This window comes from Mixophyes fleayi, chromosome 3 (genome assembly GCF_038048845.1).
Source record: "Mixophyes fleayi isolate aMixFle1 chromosome 3, aMixFle1.hap1, whole genome shotgun sequence".
NCBI lineage: Eukaryota > Metazoa > Chordata > Amphibia > Anura > Limnodynastidae > Mixophyes > Mixophyes fleayi.
The window spans coordinates 314529005-314546425 of NC_134404.1; the positions used below are offsets into that span (position 1 = coordinate 314529005).

Genomic DNA, 17421 nt, shown 5'->3' on the forward strand with positions numbered 1-17421 from the left:
TATTTCCCTTAAACGTCTTTATCAAAAGCTGTCTCTCACACTTTGACAATTTGCTGTAGTAGAAATATATCCCTAACTTTCATGCCAACTTGGTTATCACGTACCAGTCACTGTACACTAATCAGACAGCACTGAAAATTACACAACCCCTGTAAGGGTTTTAATACAAGAGACCAAAGGGTCAATTTAATTGGGGTATGAAAAAGTGGAATAAAAAAATAAGAGATTAATTGCACTTAGCAGGATGTTACATAATTGTGTGAATAAATGTTTTAATTTTGGATTTTTTTAGATTCTACAGATGGATGGATTGTTGAACAGCTGTTTGTTGTGGCAGTGTCTTTAATCAGAAACAACATCAATATATGAAAGGTTATTGGTGTTAGCTCTACTCAGGTAGTCTAAGGTTTATCATAAAACTACAATATCTGAGGAAATGTAGTTCCAGGTAAGGCCAATATCCAATATTTACACTAGAAGCGTCAATTGTACAGGACATTCTCCTTAGAAAAACAGTGCATCTAAATACTAATAGATTAAAGGAGTATTATATGAATAAAAAGTGAAATCCTACTATTAACTAGGAGAGCTACAAAAGCCACATGACCGGGACACTCCTACAGTTTAGAAAGTCACCGTCCTCAGCTCCTGCAGTCCCATGATCATCCAATCATGGAGAATGTACTGCTGCAGAGAAAGATGGTCAATGCAGAACACCACGAGATGGCCGGAGCTGGTGTAGGCGAGATTCTCTAGAACATCCGCAGATCTGTTAGTTGAGTGTTGGGGTGTTTCTTACAAAAATAACTATAACTACTTCCTAAGGGGGTTGGACGGCCTGTGCACTAAACTGCTGTTTGCTGTATTTTCACAAACGGCTGAAATACACCGCTGACACTGAAAACTAGGGGGTGGTCCAAGCCATGGAGGGTGAACCGTGACTGGATGAGAGCCGACAGTGAGACACCAGTATTAGCTCTGATATGTCAGTTTATACAGTGCGTCACAATAAACACAGCTATTGGCAGCTTAGCGTTAAGGAGTTCCTTTTAAATACAGCATACACGTGCTCCCAGCCAGTACATGACCGGGATTTCCCACACAGATCTACAGATTACACCCCCTTATAGGCAGAGCCGTAACTTAGAATTCTAGCGCCTGGGGCGAGAAAGATAAATGCCGCCCCGCTAGCCCTCAATTTTAACCAAATTAACCTAAAATATTCCTAAACTGCGCCCCCTTCAGCGTTGCGCCCTGGGCGGTCGCCCCCTGTCGCACAGCCCTAGTTACGGCCCTGCTTATAGGATATACATACACACATCCGCACTGTTTGTCCCCTCAAGTGCCATTGGACTACGCACAATATATAATTATTAGAGAAAAAAGTGATTCATTTATTCATTTTCCCTGTGCTAAACATAACAATGGACACTGCGCTGGAGTCCAATACCGCAAGCAATGAAAGAAACCAACGTCTCTCAGGAACTGTCATTTTTAAAAGCATTTAATGACATAGCATATATTTAACAGATAGGGTAAAATTCTAGAGCGGTGGTTCCGCAACCTCAGCATTCCGGCTGTCGCTAAACCGCGCCTCCAAACATCACAGGTAGGCAGAAGGGATGATGGCGGCTGTAGCTCAGCAACAGCCAGAAGTGCACAGTGCCAACTACCCCCACTCTAGAGCTACAGTTCATACAACTGAAAGCCAGTTCCAGGACTAAAGGCCCAGTTATTGAGAGGATATCGAGGATATCATTCCTAATAAATGTCATTCTGATTGTGCAGTAAAATGTAAATTCTCATTACAATAGTTACAGTGACAGAGAAATGCACACTATGTATCAAATAGCAAAATAATGTAGCAAAAGTATAACACACAGTGCTGTAGCCGACAAGCAAGTAATCAATCGAGTAACATTACTTTTTTGTTCCAGTAAATGCTTCATTTCACTTGTACATTTAACATCAATGATTCCTTTAAAGGGTTTATTATACATCTAGTCTCATTATAGTTTGTACTAGAATTAAACCAGAAACGTACAATAGTGTATTTCAGCAAAAAAAGAGAAAGAAATATATAAACAAAACAGAAGAAAGTTGTACAGGAGTATTTAAAACCGCTAATCCTTTCCTTAAACACCAACATTCGGAGATAACACACGTGACGCTTGAAAAGCCGTGTTGTGTTAATAAGTGAGTGCCAAAATCAAGCTACTGGCACAAGTTATGTGTTTGCACTCTGTTACCGGGTACAATATACACCGTCATTATTAAAGAATTCACTCAGTGCTAGCGCTCTCTCTCGTGAGGAATGGGGCTGAAACTTTTTACATCTGTCTTTGATGTGAACAGTCACATTATTTCTACTGATTATTTAAAGCACCGCTGCCTTGCATATTATACCAATACTAAGTGTGGGTTGTTTTCAAGACAGCCTCACAAAATTGAGGAAATGTTTAAATATTCAGGTTTAATCTACAATGACTTTGGGAAAAAAAAAAAAAAAAAAAATACCTGGGAGAAAAGCAGGAAGAAAAATAATGGTACTCTCTCATTCAGATGCCCAATGTCCCTCAAACCTCTTGTGTCACAGATTTAGCATTCTATAAATAAGTTTATGTCATTTTTTCTTTTTTTAATTTTTTTTTTTTTAAACTTTATCGTCATGTTGGGGGAACATTAGGCACAGAGTAATGTATTGGTTCTGAGCTTGCATGCTGACATTTCACTGAAAAAAATGTAATAGAAGTGCAGTGTTTTTTATGGTTGTTTTAGGTTGTAGAGTTCACTTCTTTTTCCCAAAGAGGCTGAATCTCTTCTCCTTGTCCTTTTCTTTGTCTTTCTCCCGCTTGCCAGGGCTGGACTCGGTGGTGACCGTTACGCTGGCTGGCAGGGTCTGGGCGCGGCTGGACGCTGGAGTGCTCTGCGTGCTCAGAGACACCTCTGTTTTGTCTGCAGAGATTGCGTTTGTGATGGCCTGAATCCAAGTGTTCATTTCCTCCTGTGCGAGAGATCACAGGTCACATATTGTCTCTAATCTGTTCACAACCTGACTAAGATTAATCTACACAAGTCACAACCATATATCCTAAACAGCAGCTGACACATTGCACCAATGTGTTCTAGTTTTACGTGATATTTTATTTATGTGACATTAGAAGGTTTAGCTTCTGAGATGCAGGTAGGTGAAGGCAAAACATATGAATGTTAAACGTTGTATTGCACTATGCTTAACGGAAGCAGTTATTAAAGCTAGACCTTTCATTAAATACCATTCTGCACTTTAATTACATGAAGGGCAGAATCTCAGCCAACTATTGGGGCAGCACGGTGGCTCAGTGGTTAGCACTTCTGCCTCACAGCACTGGGGTCATGAGTTCAATTCCCGACCATGGCCTTATATGTGTGGAGTTTATATGTCCTCCCTGTGTTTGTGTGGGTTTCCTCCGGGTGCTCCGGTTTCCTGTCACACTCCAAAAACCATACTAGTAGGTTAATTGGCTGCTATCAAAATTGACCCTAGTCTCTCTCTCTGTGTGTGTGTGTGTATATTAGGGAATTTAGACTACGCTCCAATGGGGCAGGGACTGATGTGAGTTCTCTGTACAGCGCTGCGGAATCAGTGGCCCCCTGTATGGCAAAACAAGTCCCCTCCGTCGTTTTAAACTTCTAATGACCATCATCAAAAGTATTGATCTGTATTTAACCTTTTTAAACCATAACATTTGCATTTTAAGCTTTCTAGTGTTGCAATGACAATCAGTACTCTTAGAGTGACAGTGGCAGTAGGCATTCTAATGTGAGTGTCATTCTAATAGGACAGAGCCATTTTAACATCAAAAATACACAGATACACTTAGACTTTCTAGTGAGGTCATTTAAATTCTCACTAGATATCCATATTAAAGATGAAGCAGAATATGTTCCCCTCCAAAAACAAATAACTTCTTTGAAACAAAGATAAAGGTTATAAAACAGTTCTGTATAAGGTGCACATATAACCATGTCAATATTCAGGGGTAATTCTGTGTAATGAAAAGGAAACTATAGTGAGGAAACTTACATCATCTTTGGCTTGGAAGAGGTACTCGTTACCATCATTCAGTCTGGAATAATGAAAGCAAAATTAATGTAAGAATATTCATACAACAAAATGTACAATGTTCTAGATATCCAGTTCATGGAAATCACCCAATAAATGCAGTATCACCATGTGCACATGGGGGAAGTGTTGAACACAGTGGGGGGTATTCAATTGACGGCGGGATCGCCGAAAACCCCGCGCTCGAAAAATATTACCGTTAATACGGTAATATCTCGCTGGATTTCAGCTCGTAAATCCAGCGAGTAAATTACTGTATTAACGGTATTTATGCACAGGATTACCGTATTAACGGTAATATTTTTCGAGCGCAATTGAATACCCCCCAACGTGTGTTATAATTTTGCTCGTCATGTATGTGGATGACTATAGTACAAGATAAAATCATGGCCTGACACGATTCTTGCCTGGTAAAGTGAATTTTAATGCCTATACTACGGGCATCATCGTAGATTCCTTTTATTTTAGTAGCAGAGAGATAAAGTAATGCAGGAATCTAAATATGGATCAGCACTGTGAAAGCAGAGGGAACTAGGAAGATAAACACAGAGACCCAAATCTCTCCTTTATTACATCTAACATTCCAACTAGACATATGTGTATTTCTGGCATTCAAGCTTAAGAAAGTGCAGTGTTAGTTCACTGCAGGTAGTTTATGAAGATTCAGAGATTACTCTCTTAGAGGTGCAGTAAGAAGAGTGGACACTAGCGGGAGGTACAACACAATCTACTTACTTCAGTTTAAAGACATGTTTCTTCTTCTTGTAGTCAGTGGCCACCTCACAGACCGCCTCCTTCAGATTCACCGGGATCTCATTGTGATAGGTGATACCAGATCCAGCAGTCTTGGCGTCTTTGTAAAATCCCATCTCTTGGTTGTTTATCACACAATATACATTATGCCAAGATCTAAGAGAAAGAACCAACACACGAATTAACCGTAATCCGCGTTAATGTAAACTGGTGGCTCCAAATATGAGATGTCAACTCCTTCTCCATTTTTCAAAAAGATCATTTACAAACATTTCCATTATTATTCCTGCTGCCTTGTGGTAAAGAAATATTTAAGCTTAGCAGCTTATCTGTAGCAAAAGGAATAACTGTTCTACAGAAAGACCATTCTGACCTATTGAAACTGAATAAATAGTCTGAAAATAGCCAGCTCACAAGTAGATTGGTTATAAATAGTCTCAAGTCCTGCCTGAAGAGGACTGAATGTTATCGGGACCGATTTGATCATGTGACACAACCAATCATGTGCCAGGAACGGCTGACGAATCAGAGGGGGGGGGGGGGGGACCCATGGAGGTAATAGTATACTACTATACCTGCTTGAGGCTTTTTTGTTGTGCGCCTCCCATTCATGTTTGCGATGCAAGAAACCTTCAAACTGAGCGGAGGTAATGTCCTGCGGCTTGGCCGGCAGAGTGGCGGCGGACTGCGACTGTATGCCAGATTTCGATTTACGGTCAGCAGTTGGTGAGGGGATCGGACTGGACTCTTTCGAACTTGACCTCTGCTCTGTGGATCCATTGACCATTTCATTGGTTTCAGCATTTTCTGCCATCTGGAAACACCAGAAAACACATTTACATGTATAGCATAAAACAAACAAGTAAATCAAGAGCAAGAAGATGGCTGCCTATAGACTGCTTAAGATGGCTGCATACAAACCATTCAAAATGGCTGCTGACAGCTCACCTAAAATAATTAAAAAAGTACTGAAGTACAGCAAATCTGGTTTTCCAACAGACACTAGTAAACATAAACGGACCACAAATTAGATGTATCAATGTGATTAGTAATCATTTTGTAGACTGGAAAACCAGGGGGTGAGGATTACGTATAACTGTACCTCAATCCTTTTTTACCCAATACACAGTAAGTGTATGCATTGCGAGTGCTGTACATCAGCCACTCTGTCTCTCTACATGCCAGAACACGATGGAAGACAATTGATAACAGGTCTCTTAGCATTGTCAGAAACAGAGACGCAAACGCCTTGGTTTCTGAAAATGCTCCTTTTTACCAGAGGTAAAACAATCAAATACATGCAAAGATTAAAGGAAATTAAACCATGCATTTCCACTTCCACCATCCCAGTTAGGTTGGATTCTTAGGAGTAGACAGGAAATTAGGAACAGTGAGATTTTATTTTTTTTTAAACCAAAGTTATTTTGTCGCTTTTCATTAAGTGAATTGGATTGGATGTTAAGAAGGGACTAGAGAAATCACCACAGTCACTCAACACCACACAACTATTTACCCCCAAAACAAAGACAGAACCAAGGCCTTGCCCATCGCGTGCTTTGCTGTTCATGTTGCTTGCTGCCCGCTGTGGCTGAGATGGTCTACAGAACCAAGTTATCCAGCAGCTGACTGGTCAAGCTGGAGACGTCTTCAGGAGCCATTCATATTATTTTGGATTCCTAGTGGGTTTTATCTAAGAATACGACTCATACCCTGATACATGTCTTTATATTATTACGTTGCCATTTAGTATCACTGTAGCAGTCTGAAGAGTGGTATTAGCAAGTTATGGAAGCTATGTGCCGCTTACTACTTAGTACATTACACACACTGCCAGTCCTGATTTATGCCAACAAATAAGCAAGGGAGCCATGGCTTCATTGAAACGCTGCATAAGTGATTAATTGCAGGCAGCAAGAAAGAAAGCTTTCCATGGAAATCTGTGGTAAATATTTTCCTCTTATGTCAGAAATTGCTGCACAATGAACTGGATTTTGTCCTTGAGATTCGGGGTTATAAAGATCTGCATGTGAAGGGGGTTGGTTGACTGCCTTCAGATAATTACTTCACTTGACCTGCTAACATGGAGCCATATCACAACACAGGTAAAATGGAGATCTGACCCTTTTCAGAGATGTTTACATGTTCTTGCACTGTCCCCTATGATTTGGGAGCATTATATTAGTGATGGAATTGTAGTCTGGGGGCTTATTTACAAACAAATCACAAATGTGAAACAACTTTAGTGAACAAAAAGTCATAAACTTTCATAGTTTTAAGTGCGCCCGTCATCTATAGTGAAAGCGGCCATTTTGTAGGCTGCACCAACATTCATGAAAAGCCTAGGCACATCACGGAGGGACTTCATGGCCAAATCGCCATGACACTGCATTCTGGTCAAAGTTGGTTCAGCCCACTGATTACCTCCACAGTGTTTAGGTAACAGGCACCGTTTAAAAGTGCGCTAGATTAATTAAAATAAATTAAATTAAAAGGAAAAGTTTTACTAGAGTTATAAACAGCTTAATAACACATACATCAGTTTTGATAATCTGAATGTGAACTAACGGGCAATTCATATTTATAAAATGTACAAAGAGGTGTAGAATAGAATTTGGGCTCAAAGTAGATATATTTTGCATGGCAGCAAATCTCTTTACTTTCCTGACAGAAATATGCTATAAGGGGGAAGAAAAGCTATGTAAACAAAACATGGTGGACCATATTTTAACTAATATTGGTAATAAGTATATAATAAGTATAAAAGCACAGCACAAACTGGATAGAATTTGTCAAGGTTTCACTCTAGTAATTTCTGTATACTTTGCACTGCATATATAGAGGCTTCACTTATTTACCAAAGAAATGAAAACATATTGAGAGAAAAAGTTTCTCCCTTGCACAGTTTAACCATCCATAAGGTGGGCCTAGCCAAAACTCATGAGCATGTGCAGTATTAATGCTAGGCTTAGATTTACTGGTAGTAACACCCGCAATGTAAAAATGGCTGTCAATTGGTAGGATGTTCTGAGGTATTTTTAAGAAGGTTTCTGAGAGGTGGATTTCCACTATGTAATAACTAGATGAAATAAACAGACATAATAAGGTTAAAAGAAAAATAAACACTAAATTCTGCTTGCCGGCCATCCGCTACATTATAAGCACTTGCCATAAGGGTTTCTCTATCCGTTTGCTTCTGGAAACCTAAAACCCATCAGCATTATGTCAGGACCAAGGTGAACCCTGACATCACAGTTTAGGAAGGGGCTGGCTCTCTGTACTTGCAATGATTACAGGAAACGTAACTGATCTTAACAACTCAGGGTTATATTCTCTTATTTGGGTACAGCAATGTACAAAACCAGGGGGCAAATATAGAGAGCTTCAATTTGAGACAAACGATCACTGAAAAAAAAAATTGTAAAATTTGACTGGTAAATCATAAATTTGATGGGACAGTAAACGCTGGATAGTATGTTGATCATGTATAAAAATAGTTACAGATCATATGATCAGTTTCTGAGGGGACAAAATTGAGAGGCATTATTGATAATACACCACGGCCCTTCCAGTATTATAATGGAATTTGGTCTACGACAATTATGCGCCAGCAGTATTGTCATTTTTGTCTAAATTTAACAAATCAATTTATGCTGTACTATGGTAAGGGCAGGTAGGCATATGCTGTAATGTCACTGACCCTCTGAGAACAAGTGTTCAGTACAACATATCAACCAACCAGATACCAGTTTATTTTTTTTACCAGACCAGTGTAGAAAGCAGACCTAATGCTGTAATATCAGACAGCTAGCGCTCTATTGCAGCAAGTGCCCTCTGAAGCGCCATTACTGGACATGTTGAAAAATGTAAAGAGATTGTTACACTGGGCTGTGTGGGGTCATCCACTGGCTGCACTAACAGGCTGTAGTGGAGCCTGAGGTTACCAGGCTGTTTAGACTGTGCCAATCTCACCCGATGTGCCCACGCTGTGGTCAAGCTGCACAGTGCTCCAGCCGGGCAGCTAATGTGTGGCTGCTTTTCACTAATGAAAGCCAAGATCTGATTGGTTGCTATACAATACTGTTTGGCATTGGGTTGTTAAATAAGCCCAGGGGGTAAATGTATCATACCCTAGTTTTGTCAACTCGCGGGAGTTCGGCGTCTTCGCAGCTTAAATTTAAAGCGGCGCTGCCTTGTAAAGGGAGGTTTCCCTTTACAAGGCAGCGCCGCTTTAAATTTAAGCTGCGAAGACGCCGAACTCCCGCGAGTTGACAAAACTAGGGTATGATACATTTACCCCCAGGTCTCCTTTTAGGATTACATGGGGTAGCTGAGGTGGCCATTCCCACTGGAGACAGAATTTGTGGGATCAGAGGGGACATTTTATGAGCGATATAAAACATGGCAGGGAAAGTAACAGTGGTGGCCACAAATTTGAAATGGGAATGAAATTATTTGTGGATGGTCCTACAGATTTCAGTTGATAGAGCTGCTACTTGACTGTACAAATAAGAAATGTCAACAGTCCACCAGTCAGTAACATACACTGATGGTACTACACAAAATGGCTGCCTAACCCGCGTGTAGACAACAGGTGCCTCTTACATCCTGGAACGCTGTGTGGGTAGATGTAAATATAAATGAAAAACTACAAATGAATACATGTGAAATGAAGAGCAGGGTAACAATAAAACTGTAGGCAGCAACATACTTCCCTTACTCATTACCAGGGTAAAGTGCAGCAGAGTTATGTATATTTCCTTAGAAACAAACAAAGCGATCTCATGCTAATGAATGACTGTAGTACAGAAGTAACGAGTGTTATGAAATCCTTGCTCTCAAGGCAAAATAGGGAAATGCTGCGATTGGCAGATCGCAGAGTGTGTAATTACATTTGTGGATGTTGTAACAATGGAACTAGTTGGACAGGCGTGTGAGCTATAACCCTTCACAAACAAGCCACGAAAGCACACAAACTGTCCTAGCTGGCTTTTATACCCTATACGTGTATATACACACATTATATATTTATTTTCGCTTACAACTTGGTACTTAGAACTGTTCCCTAGGAGTGTTAAAACATAACAGCATAACTGAAAATGTAAGCTCACACAACACAAATTAATACACAAATGTGCTAAACATGTAAAAATAATGCAAATAAGCTTTAATGGGGACATGCTTTTTTGCATGCAAACAAAACAATAACACAAAACAATGAAACTTTAAAGGCTTAATTACACACAACAATTAAGATGTCATTAATTTAATATTTAAGTTAGTTGCCTATAATGTAGTCAGTAACTCACTCTCAGGATGGCATTTAAATTAATAGTGACATGCAATATCTTGGCTGGTGGCATGATCAAACATTATCCAGATGCTATGCTACAATTGATTGACAGATTGGAGTCTCCGCACCATTTATTTAATTAACTTTCTAGCAAAATGTACTAAACGTTTTAAAACAAACGGGTTACTATCAAAAAAAATTATATTTCTATGTAATAACCATCTGTTTTTCAGAAAAATTAAGATCGTTCAGCATTAGTAACACACAACTACTGCCCAACACAACGCAAGCGGCCATTTTGTAGGCCGAACCATTTTTTGGGAGAATGAAAGCCTATGAATTCACCATGAACCAGTGATATGCCTAAAGCACAAAGTTGATAAATGTTAAATATAAATATAAAAGTTGTGCATCTGTGTCACTAGTTCTTTGTGAATGTATAGGCTGCAATCTCAAACATTGGCTCAGCCTACAAAATGGCTGCCAACACAATGTGCAGGCAACAGGTGCAGTTACATATGAGTAACAACATTAATGTATACTTTAGAGTCAATCTATTTTAAACAATTTAACAAAAAGGTAGAGAGACCCAATGTGCATGTGGGAAAAAATAATGTAAAGAACAAAGAGATGTGAATCATGAACAGAATGGAGCTAAAACGTTTTCCTGACAGAGGGAAAGGCAAAAAAACAGAACAAACATGCACTGTAAGAAAAGAAATGACTGGTAAAATACATAAGTTAAATGATTTCGATCCCGATGTTGATAATTAGGAAACAAATGGAAAAAAAAATATTAGGTGTTGCATTTCAGATATGAACAGCAATACATTGTTGTAATCATGGAGTGTACAGATGATTCTTCCCAATACAGAGGGAAGCAGCCTATCCGCCCTCTAGCCGTCGTGGAACTGAAAGCTAAACCAGAAGGCATGATGGGACTTGTAGTTTCCTAACACTTAGGAGCAGTTTAACATGTGGATCTCCCAACACCTATACTTACTAAATCACACTCGCAACACAGGTCATCCAATCAAAACATCCAAACTGCTAATTTTCGCATTTTGGTAAATCTAACCATCAGCATTTATCATGGCAATAAGTTTGTGAACGGTAAATTTTGCACTAAATAAAATATACTTTACCCTGTCTACTCTGAGCTAAATGTAACACTTAATCTGTAATGCTTATAGATGCAGACAAGGCACCTTAACTGGTTTTTTAAAAACACTATTTCCCTTTAAATGTAACCATGCTATTCTGTGTACAGATAAACACAGACTACAATGATTAGTTTTGAGCATTGCAACCCAGTAAATATAAACTTGTGTACTCGTAAATGACACCATTAAAATACCAAGCAGCAGTACTCAACATCGCCATCTACTGAACAAAATACACATGACCCTTTAGACTCCAGCAATTGCCATGCTAGTGTAACAAACAGTGACCTAATGTACAAGAAGAGTCGGCGATGACAAACATTAAAGCTCTAATATTGTACCTCGATTTGATTAAATATATTGCTATATTAATATAATGCTTTTAAGTGCAAAATAGCTGCATAAAATATTTAGGTTATAAGGCTTGTAACAAGTTATACATTTAGCAGTGTGCAGATAATACGTAGAATAAGGTACCGTGTAGCATATTGCATAATAGAAGGGGTAAAACATAAAACAGAACATACCCCCACTTCTATTTATGGCTTTTTTAGGTACAGAAAGCAGCAAAAATAAAATTAAATACAATTTGAAGATAAATATATATTTTGTTTAAAGAGTAAACGGCTAAGCCAATGTGTGCATTGCATCATGGGGTATACCGTATATGAACGCAGCCATTTTATCACGTCAGATTTTAATAAATTCACTAGTAAATGCCGTCTATAGGTTAAAACTAAACAGAAACATGTGCAGATGATGTCCAACACATAAGTAATCTGCGTCACAACACAGATCTTTATAGCGACACTGACAACCATGGATAATAGGCAGTCAGGACAGACAATGTGTGTTGTCACATCAGCTCCTTAGTTGTAAGAGATATTGGAAAACAAATCCACGAGAGGTCTGGAAGTCCAGATTAAACATAAACTTGCACACTCGCCGGATTAGCCGGGACCGGCATATACAGACGGACACAACACTCAGTTTTCCTTGCATAGATTAAAACAAATGACACAGCACAACACATTCCCCCCAAACCTGTGTGTGAGATACCTTAACTGCTGGAGCTCTTATCTAGCAGCCTCTTGGAATTAAATAACAATGCACAATACATACATATGGATGTGATTTCACCTAGTACCTACTATTAGTAATGTCCAAGAAACATGAAATCTGTGTTATTAAAAAGGTATTAACAGCATATCTCGGTGGGTCTGGGAAGAAAAATACCAAGGTTACTAGAGATGTGTTTCTAAGGTGGAGGGTTTACAGTCCAGACCACTGCCGGTCATTGGCTGTTCTTCGGCTATTAAAGTTTTTGTAGTTTTGGTAGGTTTGGGATCGGTAACTAACCCGTGGCGAATCTTGGTCAGATGGCAATCCATTTTGAGAAATTTGTTCTCCTTCTTTTGATCCATCCCTACAAATAAAGAGACCAGTCAGAAAACAGCACTTAATAAACAAACTAAACAACATTTTGGACAGGGATCAGTGACACAAGACTCTTACCATTGTTGTGGAGACTCTCCTCCTTCCGAGACCTTCGGGCTCAGCTCAGGAGTCGGAGGTTTCCTTTTCCTTTCCTCCTCTTCTTGCAGTCGACGTACTTCCAACAATTCCAACTAAAACAGACAAATATAAGAGAATTAGGGGGACTTACAAGAATGCCAATGATTGCAACAAGCACATTACTTACACACACACAATGGAGGCAACCTTGTATGCTGTAACAATATTTAAGAAGGCCCATCCTAGGGCCCAAGTGAGCGACCCCCACACACACACACACACACACACACACACACCAGGCCCCAGTGAGCGACCCCCCCCCCCCCCACACACACTAGGCCCCAGTGAGCGAACCCCCCCAACACACACACCAGGCCCCAGTGAGCGACCCCCCCCAACACACACACTAGGCCCCAGTGAGCCATCCAGCCTTCACTTCACTTTCCAAATGAGTAAACTATACTATAACATTTTTTGGACAGTTTATCCAGTTTGACTGATTCTACAGACTTGTACACTCACAATATTTTCCTTTGATAAGAAAATGAACATGCACAAAGAATTATTCAATGAATCAACAGTTCTATTACTGTAATGTTTCTCGAATGATTTATCATTTATTGAGGGATGAAGGGAAATACCGTAGTGAGTCTTTCCAAGGCAGAAAACCTTTCATCCCAAGTAGCTGCAGATTTCTCGAACGCCTCATGCCTCTTGATTAGTTTTTCCACATCATCTACGCTCAGGCCTATTTCACGACTTGACAGGTATGGCTCTTGGCCCAGTAACCAGGCCTCTGCAACACTGGCGTCCCGGGAAAACTGGTGTACCTCCAAAACTGAAAGCAATAGTAATAATGAACAAAACATAAAATCAAAATGACAATTATGCAGGAAAATCAGACCGCAAAATAAAGTGGAAGATTTAGCCTCTTGCATAAAAGCACTCAAATCAGTCAGATTATTTTTGTAGTGAAGCTGCGCTCTCAGTTCTACCAGGTATTGAGGTTTCTGAAGAACACATTCTACACAGTAAGCAACGTTGGTGGCAATTGTAAGGAACTGCCGAACTCTCAATGTTGAAGTATATATGTTGTCATAATACACATACAGCCTGTGACAGACCGTGTGATTCTATGCAGTCTATCTAGATTCCAGCATCGATGCATGCTATGCTACAGGTGATCATAGGAAAGCTTCTCAGTAATCTCTACTTAATAAACATTCACAACTTTAAAATGAGTATTAAACACCAACTTACTCAATCTTAGCCACTCCCATCGATCCTCCCACTTGTCAATCATATCTTTCCTTTTCTCAGTCAGCTGCAACAACTTTTCTTTTATCTAGGAGTACAAAGGAAGACAGTGCGCAAATTACACATCAGGGAAATTAAGGAAAACAAACCACTATAATCCAGTCCTTTGCTCTCTATGGAAGAATGTGGCTGTAACGTGATAGGGCAGCCGGCGGGAGCAGAGATGCAGCGTCTGCTGCTGTATTGTCCTGAAGGGACCGATGTCTGCAGGATGAGCAGCAGAGATGGTGAAGGGCAGAGAACTAAAGTGGTTGAGCGAGACCGGATTGTAATAGCTTCAACGGCATTTGTCTACACAGCTCATGAGAATGTAAATGAAACCACTAACTAGCTGCATCACCATACCAAATGGAATATTGTAATGCACCTAAATTACACTTAACTGCAGCGGTTGTTTGGTCTGGCTTGCTGACTATAAATAGCAGGGGCTTTTCTCCATTTATTGGCTGGTAAATGATTCTCCTGCGGCATTTACCAAATTACTTGTAATATCTCAACATTGCCAACTTCTGCATTGTTACAGGGTCAACGGTTTCACCCCATGAAATGTGGTCTGCAGAGATCGTATATTCCAGATATAATAATATTTATGATACTGCAAGCGGCTCTGTTCAAGTGCTAGCAGAAGTTTTTCTTTTGGCTCGGAATTGACTCCTGCAATTTTTAGGTTTTATCTTATAGCTTCCTTCTTGTGTGTTTGTGTTATTATCATGCCTTTATATCAGACAGAATTGTTTATTTTCACTGCGTGGCACAAGCTGGAGTAATATGCAGTTAGCCGTTCTCAGCCTTTAAAGCTGTATTACACTAAAGTGCTTAGCATAGAGAAAACACAAGCCAAGACCTGGCTCTGACAAGAGAGTTTGTCTTTGCGGCAGCCAAGTACATGCAGATCTGCAATGCAGCTGAGCTATAAATTACCCTGGCGTCTTACCTCTTCTGATGCGTAGTGCTTCCTTGCCAAGAGAGACTTGCCAAGTTCAATGCATGTAGTAAAACTGTCGTTTCGGGCATCGATTTCTGCTTTAATGCCTTGGTGATTATTCATTAATAACTCTACTGATGAAACATCCCTGCAACAACAGTCAGACAATGAATCATTTTGGCGCAGGAAAGTTTATGCTGTAACTTGATGTACTACAGATGAGGTGAAGTGTCAATTAAGGTCTAAACAGATTTCTGTCAAATCCTCAAATGAATCCAGACAACAGACCAATTTTGATAGAGACTTGTGGCAGCAACATTTGTCTTTAGATTTCACATACATCTAATTTATGACTGTTACCGCACACAAAGGAGAAACACCAAAAAAAAGCTTATATAGGGCGTTGGGTCACCAGGTGCAGCCACCAAGACCTGTAAGGGCGATGGCATGGAGCCTACCAATGTCTGGAACTGTACAGTGAGAACGCAGCAACGCTCTTACGCAAAAAAGTCATTCAACAATAGCTGGTTGTTGATGGTGGAAAACACTATTTTAGGTGTTGTTCAAGAATGTCCCATAAATACTTGATAGTGTTCAGATTTTGCTACGGAGGTGGCCACGACATAGGGTTACATGAGTGTCACTCAAAGAAAGATCTGGACAGCCAATGATCCCTATTGGGACTCATCTCGTGTAAACATGAAAGAATGAAGCCCTGTAATCTCGTTATTTGGCCACATCCTGATCATTAGCAGCTACACAAGTACTGTACCTTGGCTTCTCTTGAGCCTCGATCTGGCGGATGACATCTTCCATCCAGAGCATGAGGTCACGAACCATGCTGAAAAACCGGAATTTGTCACCCGTGTCCACCAGCCTGAGCCGCCGTCCCTCACAAGCATCCAGCAATGTTTTCCAGGCCTCCAGAACCTCACTCTCCCTCTTCTGGATATCGTCAGCTTTATCCCCTGCGTACGCAGCCTGCAGCCGCGTGGCATCTTCCTGAAGCTGCCTCACCTGAGGGTTCAATTAATACCCTTAGTATTGGTCATAAAAGATGCAATTTTATTTTTAAAGAGAATTTTTCCCCCCAATGGAAGCTATTATTTTAATGTCACAATCTTGTAGCAGCACAGGCTCCAAGGCATACTTGAGGAGAAATGTACAAAATTAAGTGAAAAAAACTTTTTTAAAAAAGGTCATTAAGTCATTTGTTTTTCACCACAGGAGATTTTTTTTTCCCCCTCCCCCCAAACTGACAGATAACCCCCTCCTCGGTAACAAATGCATCTCCATGCCCAAGAGTTTGCAGATGGTTCAAAGTAACGTCTGCTTAAGTGGGAGGTCATTCAATAAGATGATTGGCTGCTGTGGCCTGACCAATCAGCAACATTGAATACCTGAACAGTTCTCTACATGATAATGTACAGACGCTGCAGTGTCTCCCAAACCCTGCTGAGGTGTTCTCCTGCTTCTCACGATGTCCTTTGTTTTACATTTGGTAATAAAGATAAATTAGTGTACACTTAAAGTTCAAGTGTGCTACTATAATAATAATACTATTGCGATGGAAACGGACAAGACTAAATTATTTCTGGGTTGCAGCATCATAGCCTGAAACATATTGCACGTTTCTGCAACAGTGACAGGAACATTACCAAACTCCTTTTCCTGACGTAACAGCCTTGCATCAAATAAAAGACAGTTAAAGTTATTTTATCATTGAGCAGATTATTAAGCCACAATCTTACAACAAGTAAACCAGTTCTTCAATTTTCAGGTTACAAGTTTAGCTGAGCGCAATGTAATGTAGCAGAGGTTTAGGTTTTTAATTGGACGTGGTTGGGGACTAATGTTTAAACACTCGTACTTATAACGTATAGTTACATTTATTGTCATAACTGAAGTGACGTTAACATGATAATCAGTGATGCATCCCGTATAGTAACAATGTTACAATATATCATTTTAAAGGAGACTTACTTAACTGCTAGTAGTTGCTTCCTTGCAGCATTTAGAAGCAAGAGGAGCAACGTATTCTAAGAAGATCATGTTCTACTTATTATTTTACTTTGTGATTGTATGAGAAAACATGGAAACACGCACAGCTGGAGGTACTGTCCGCATCACATGTACATCTGAAGAATGGATGGGAGGAGAAATTGTAGTATAATAAAATATCTGTAAACAAATTTCTATTAGGATCTGTAAGCTAGACCTTAAAGGGAGAACTCTTATCCAAACCCGCCACCTTCCCTGACCATGTTACAGCACTGGGGGTGCCTGGGTGGGGGCTTTCCCCTTTAGTAAACCTTGTTGTGTACTCTCTACTCAGTGAGTGCTCAGGGGTGCG

General features: G+C 40.0%; 1 protein-coding gene across 2 annotated transcripts in view; it reads right to left on the reverse strand.

Moving 5' to 3' along the window:
- Positions 1-1488: 1488 nt before the first annotated feature.
- SPTBN1 (spectrin beta, non-erythrocytic 1) overlaps positions 1489-17421 on the reverse strand; it is a 128272-nt gene continuing 112339 nt past the window's right edge. For both annotated transcript variants that reach the window (XM_075204047.1, XM_075204049.1), the window contains 10 exons: positions 15841-16085; positions 15078-15216; positions 14087-14171; positions 13468-13664; positions 12827-12939; positions 12671-12737; positions 5434-5672; positions 4841-5014; positions 4067-4109; positions 1489-3004 (listed from right to left, as the gene is read on the reverse strand). In XM_075204047.1, coding sequence (XP_075060148.1) covers positions 2789-3004; positions 4067-4109; positions 4841-5014; positions 5434-5672; positions 12671-12737; positions 12827-12939; positions 13468-13664; positions 14087-14171; positions 15078-15216; positions 15841-16085 — 1518 coding nt within the window. In that variant the 3' untranslated portion in view covers positions 1489-2788. The remainder of the gene's footprint in view (positions 3005-4066; positions 4110-4840; positions 5015-5433; positions 5673-12670; positions 12738-12826; positions 12940-13467; positions 13665-14086; positions 14172-15077; positions 15217-15840; positions 16086-17421) is intronic.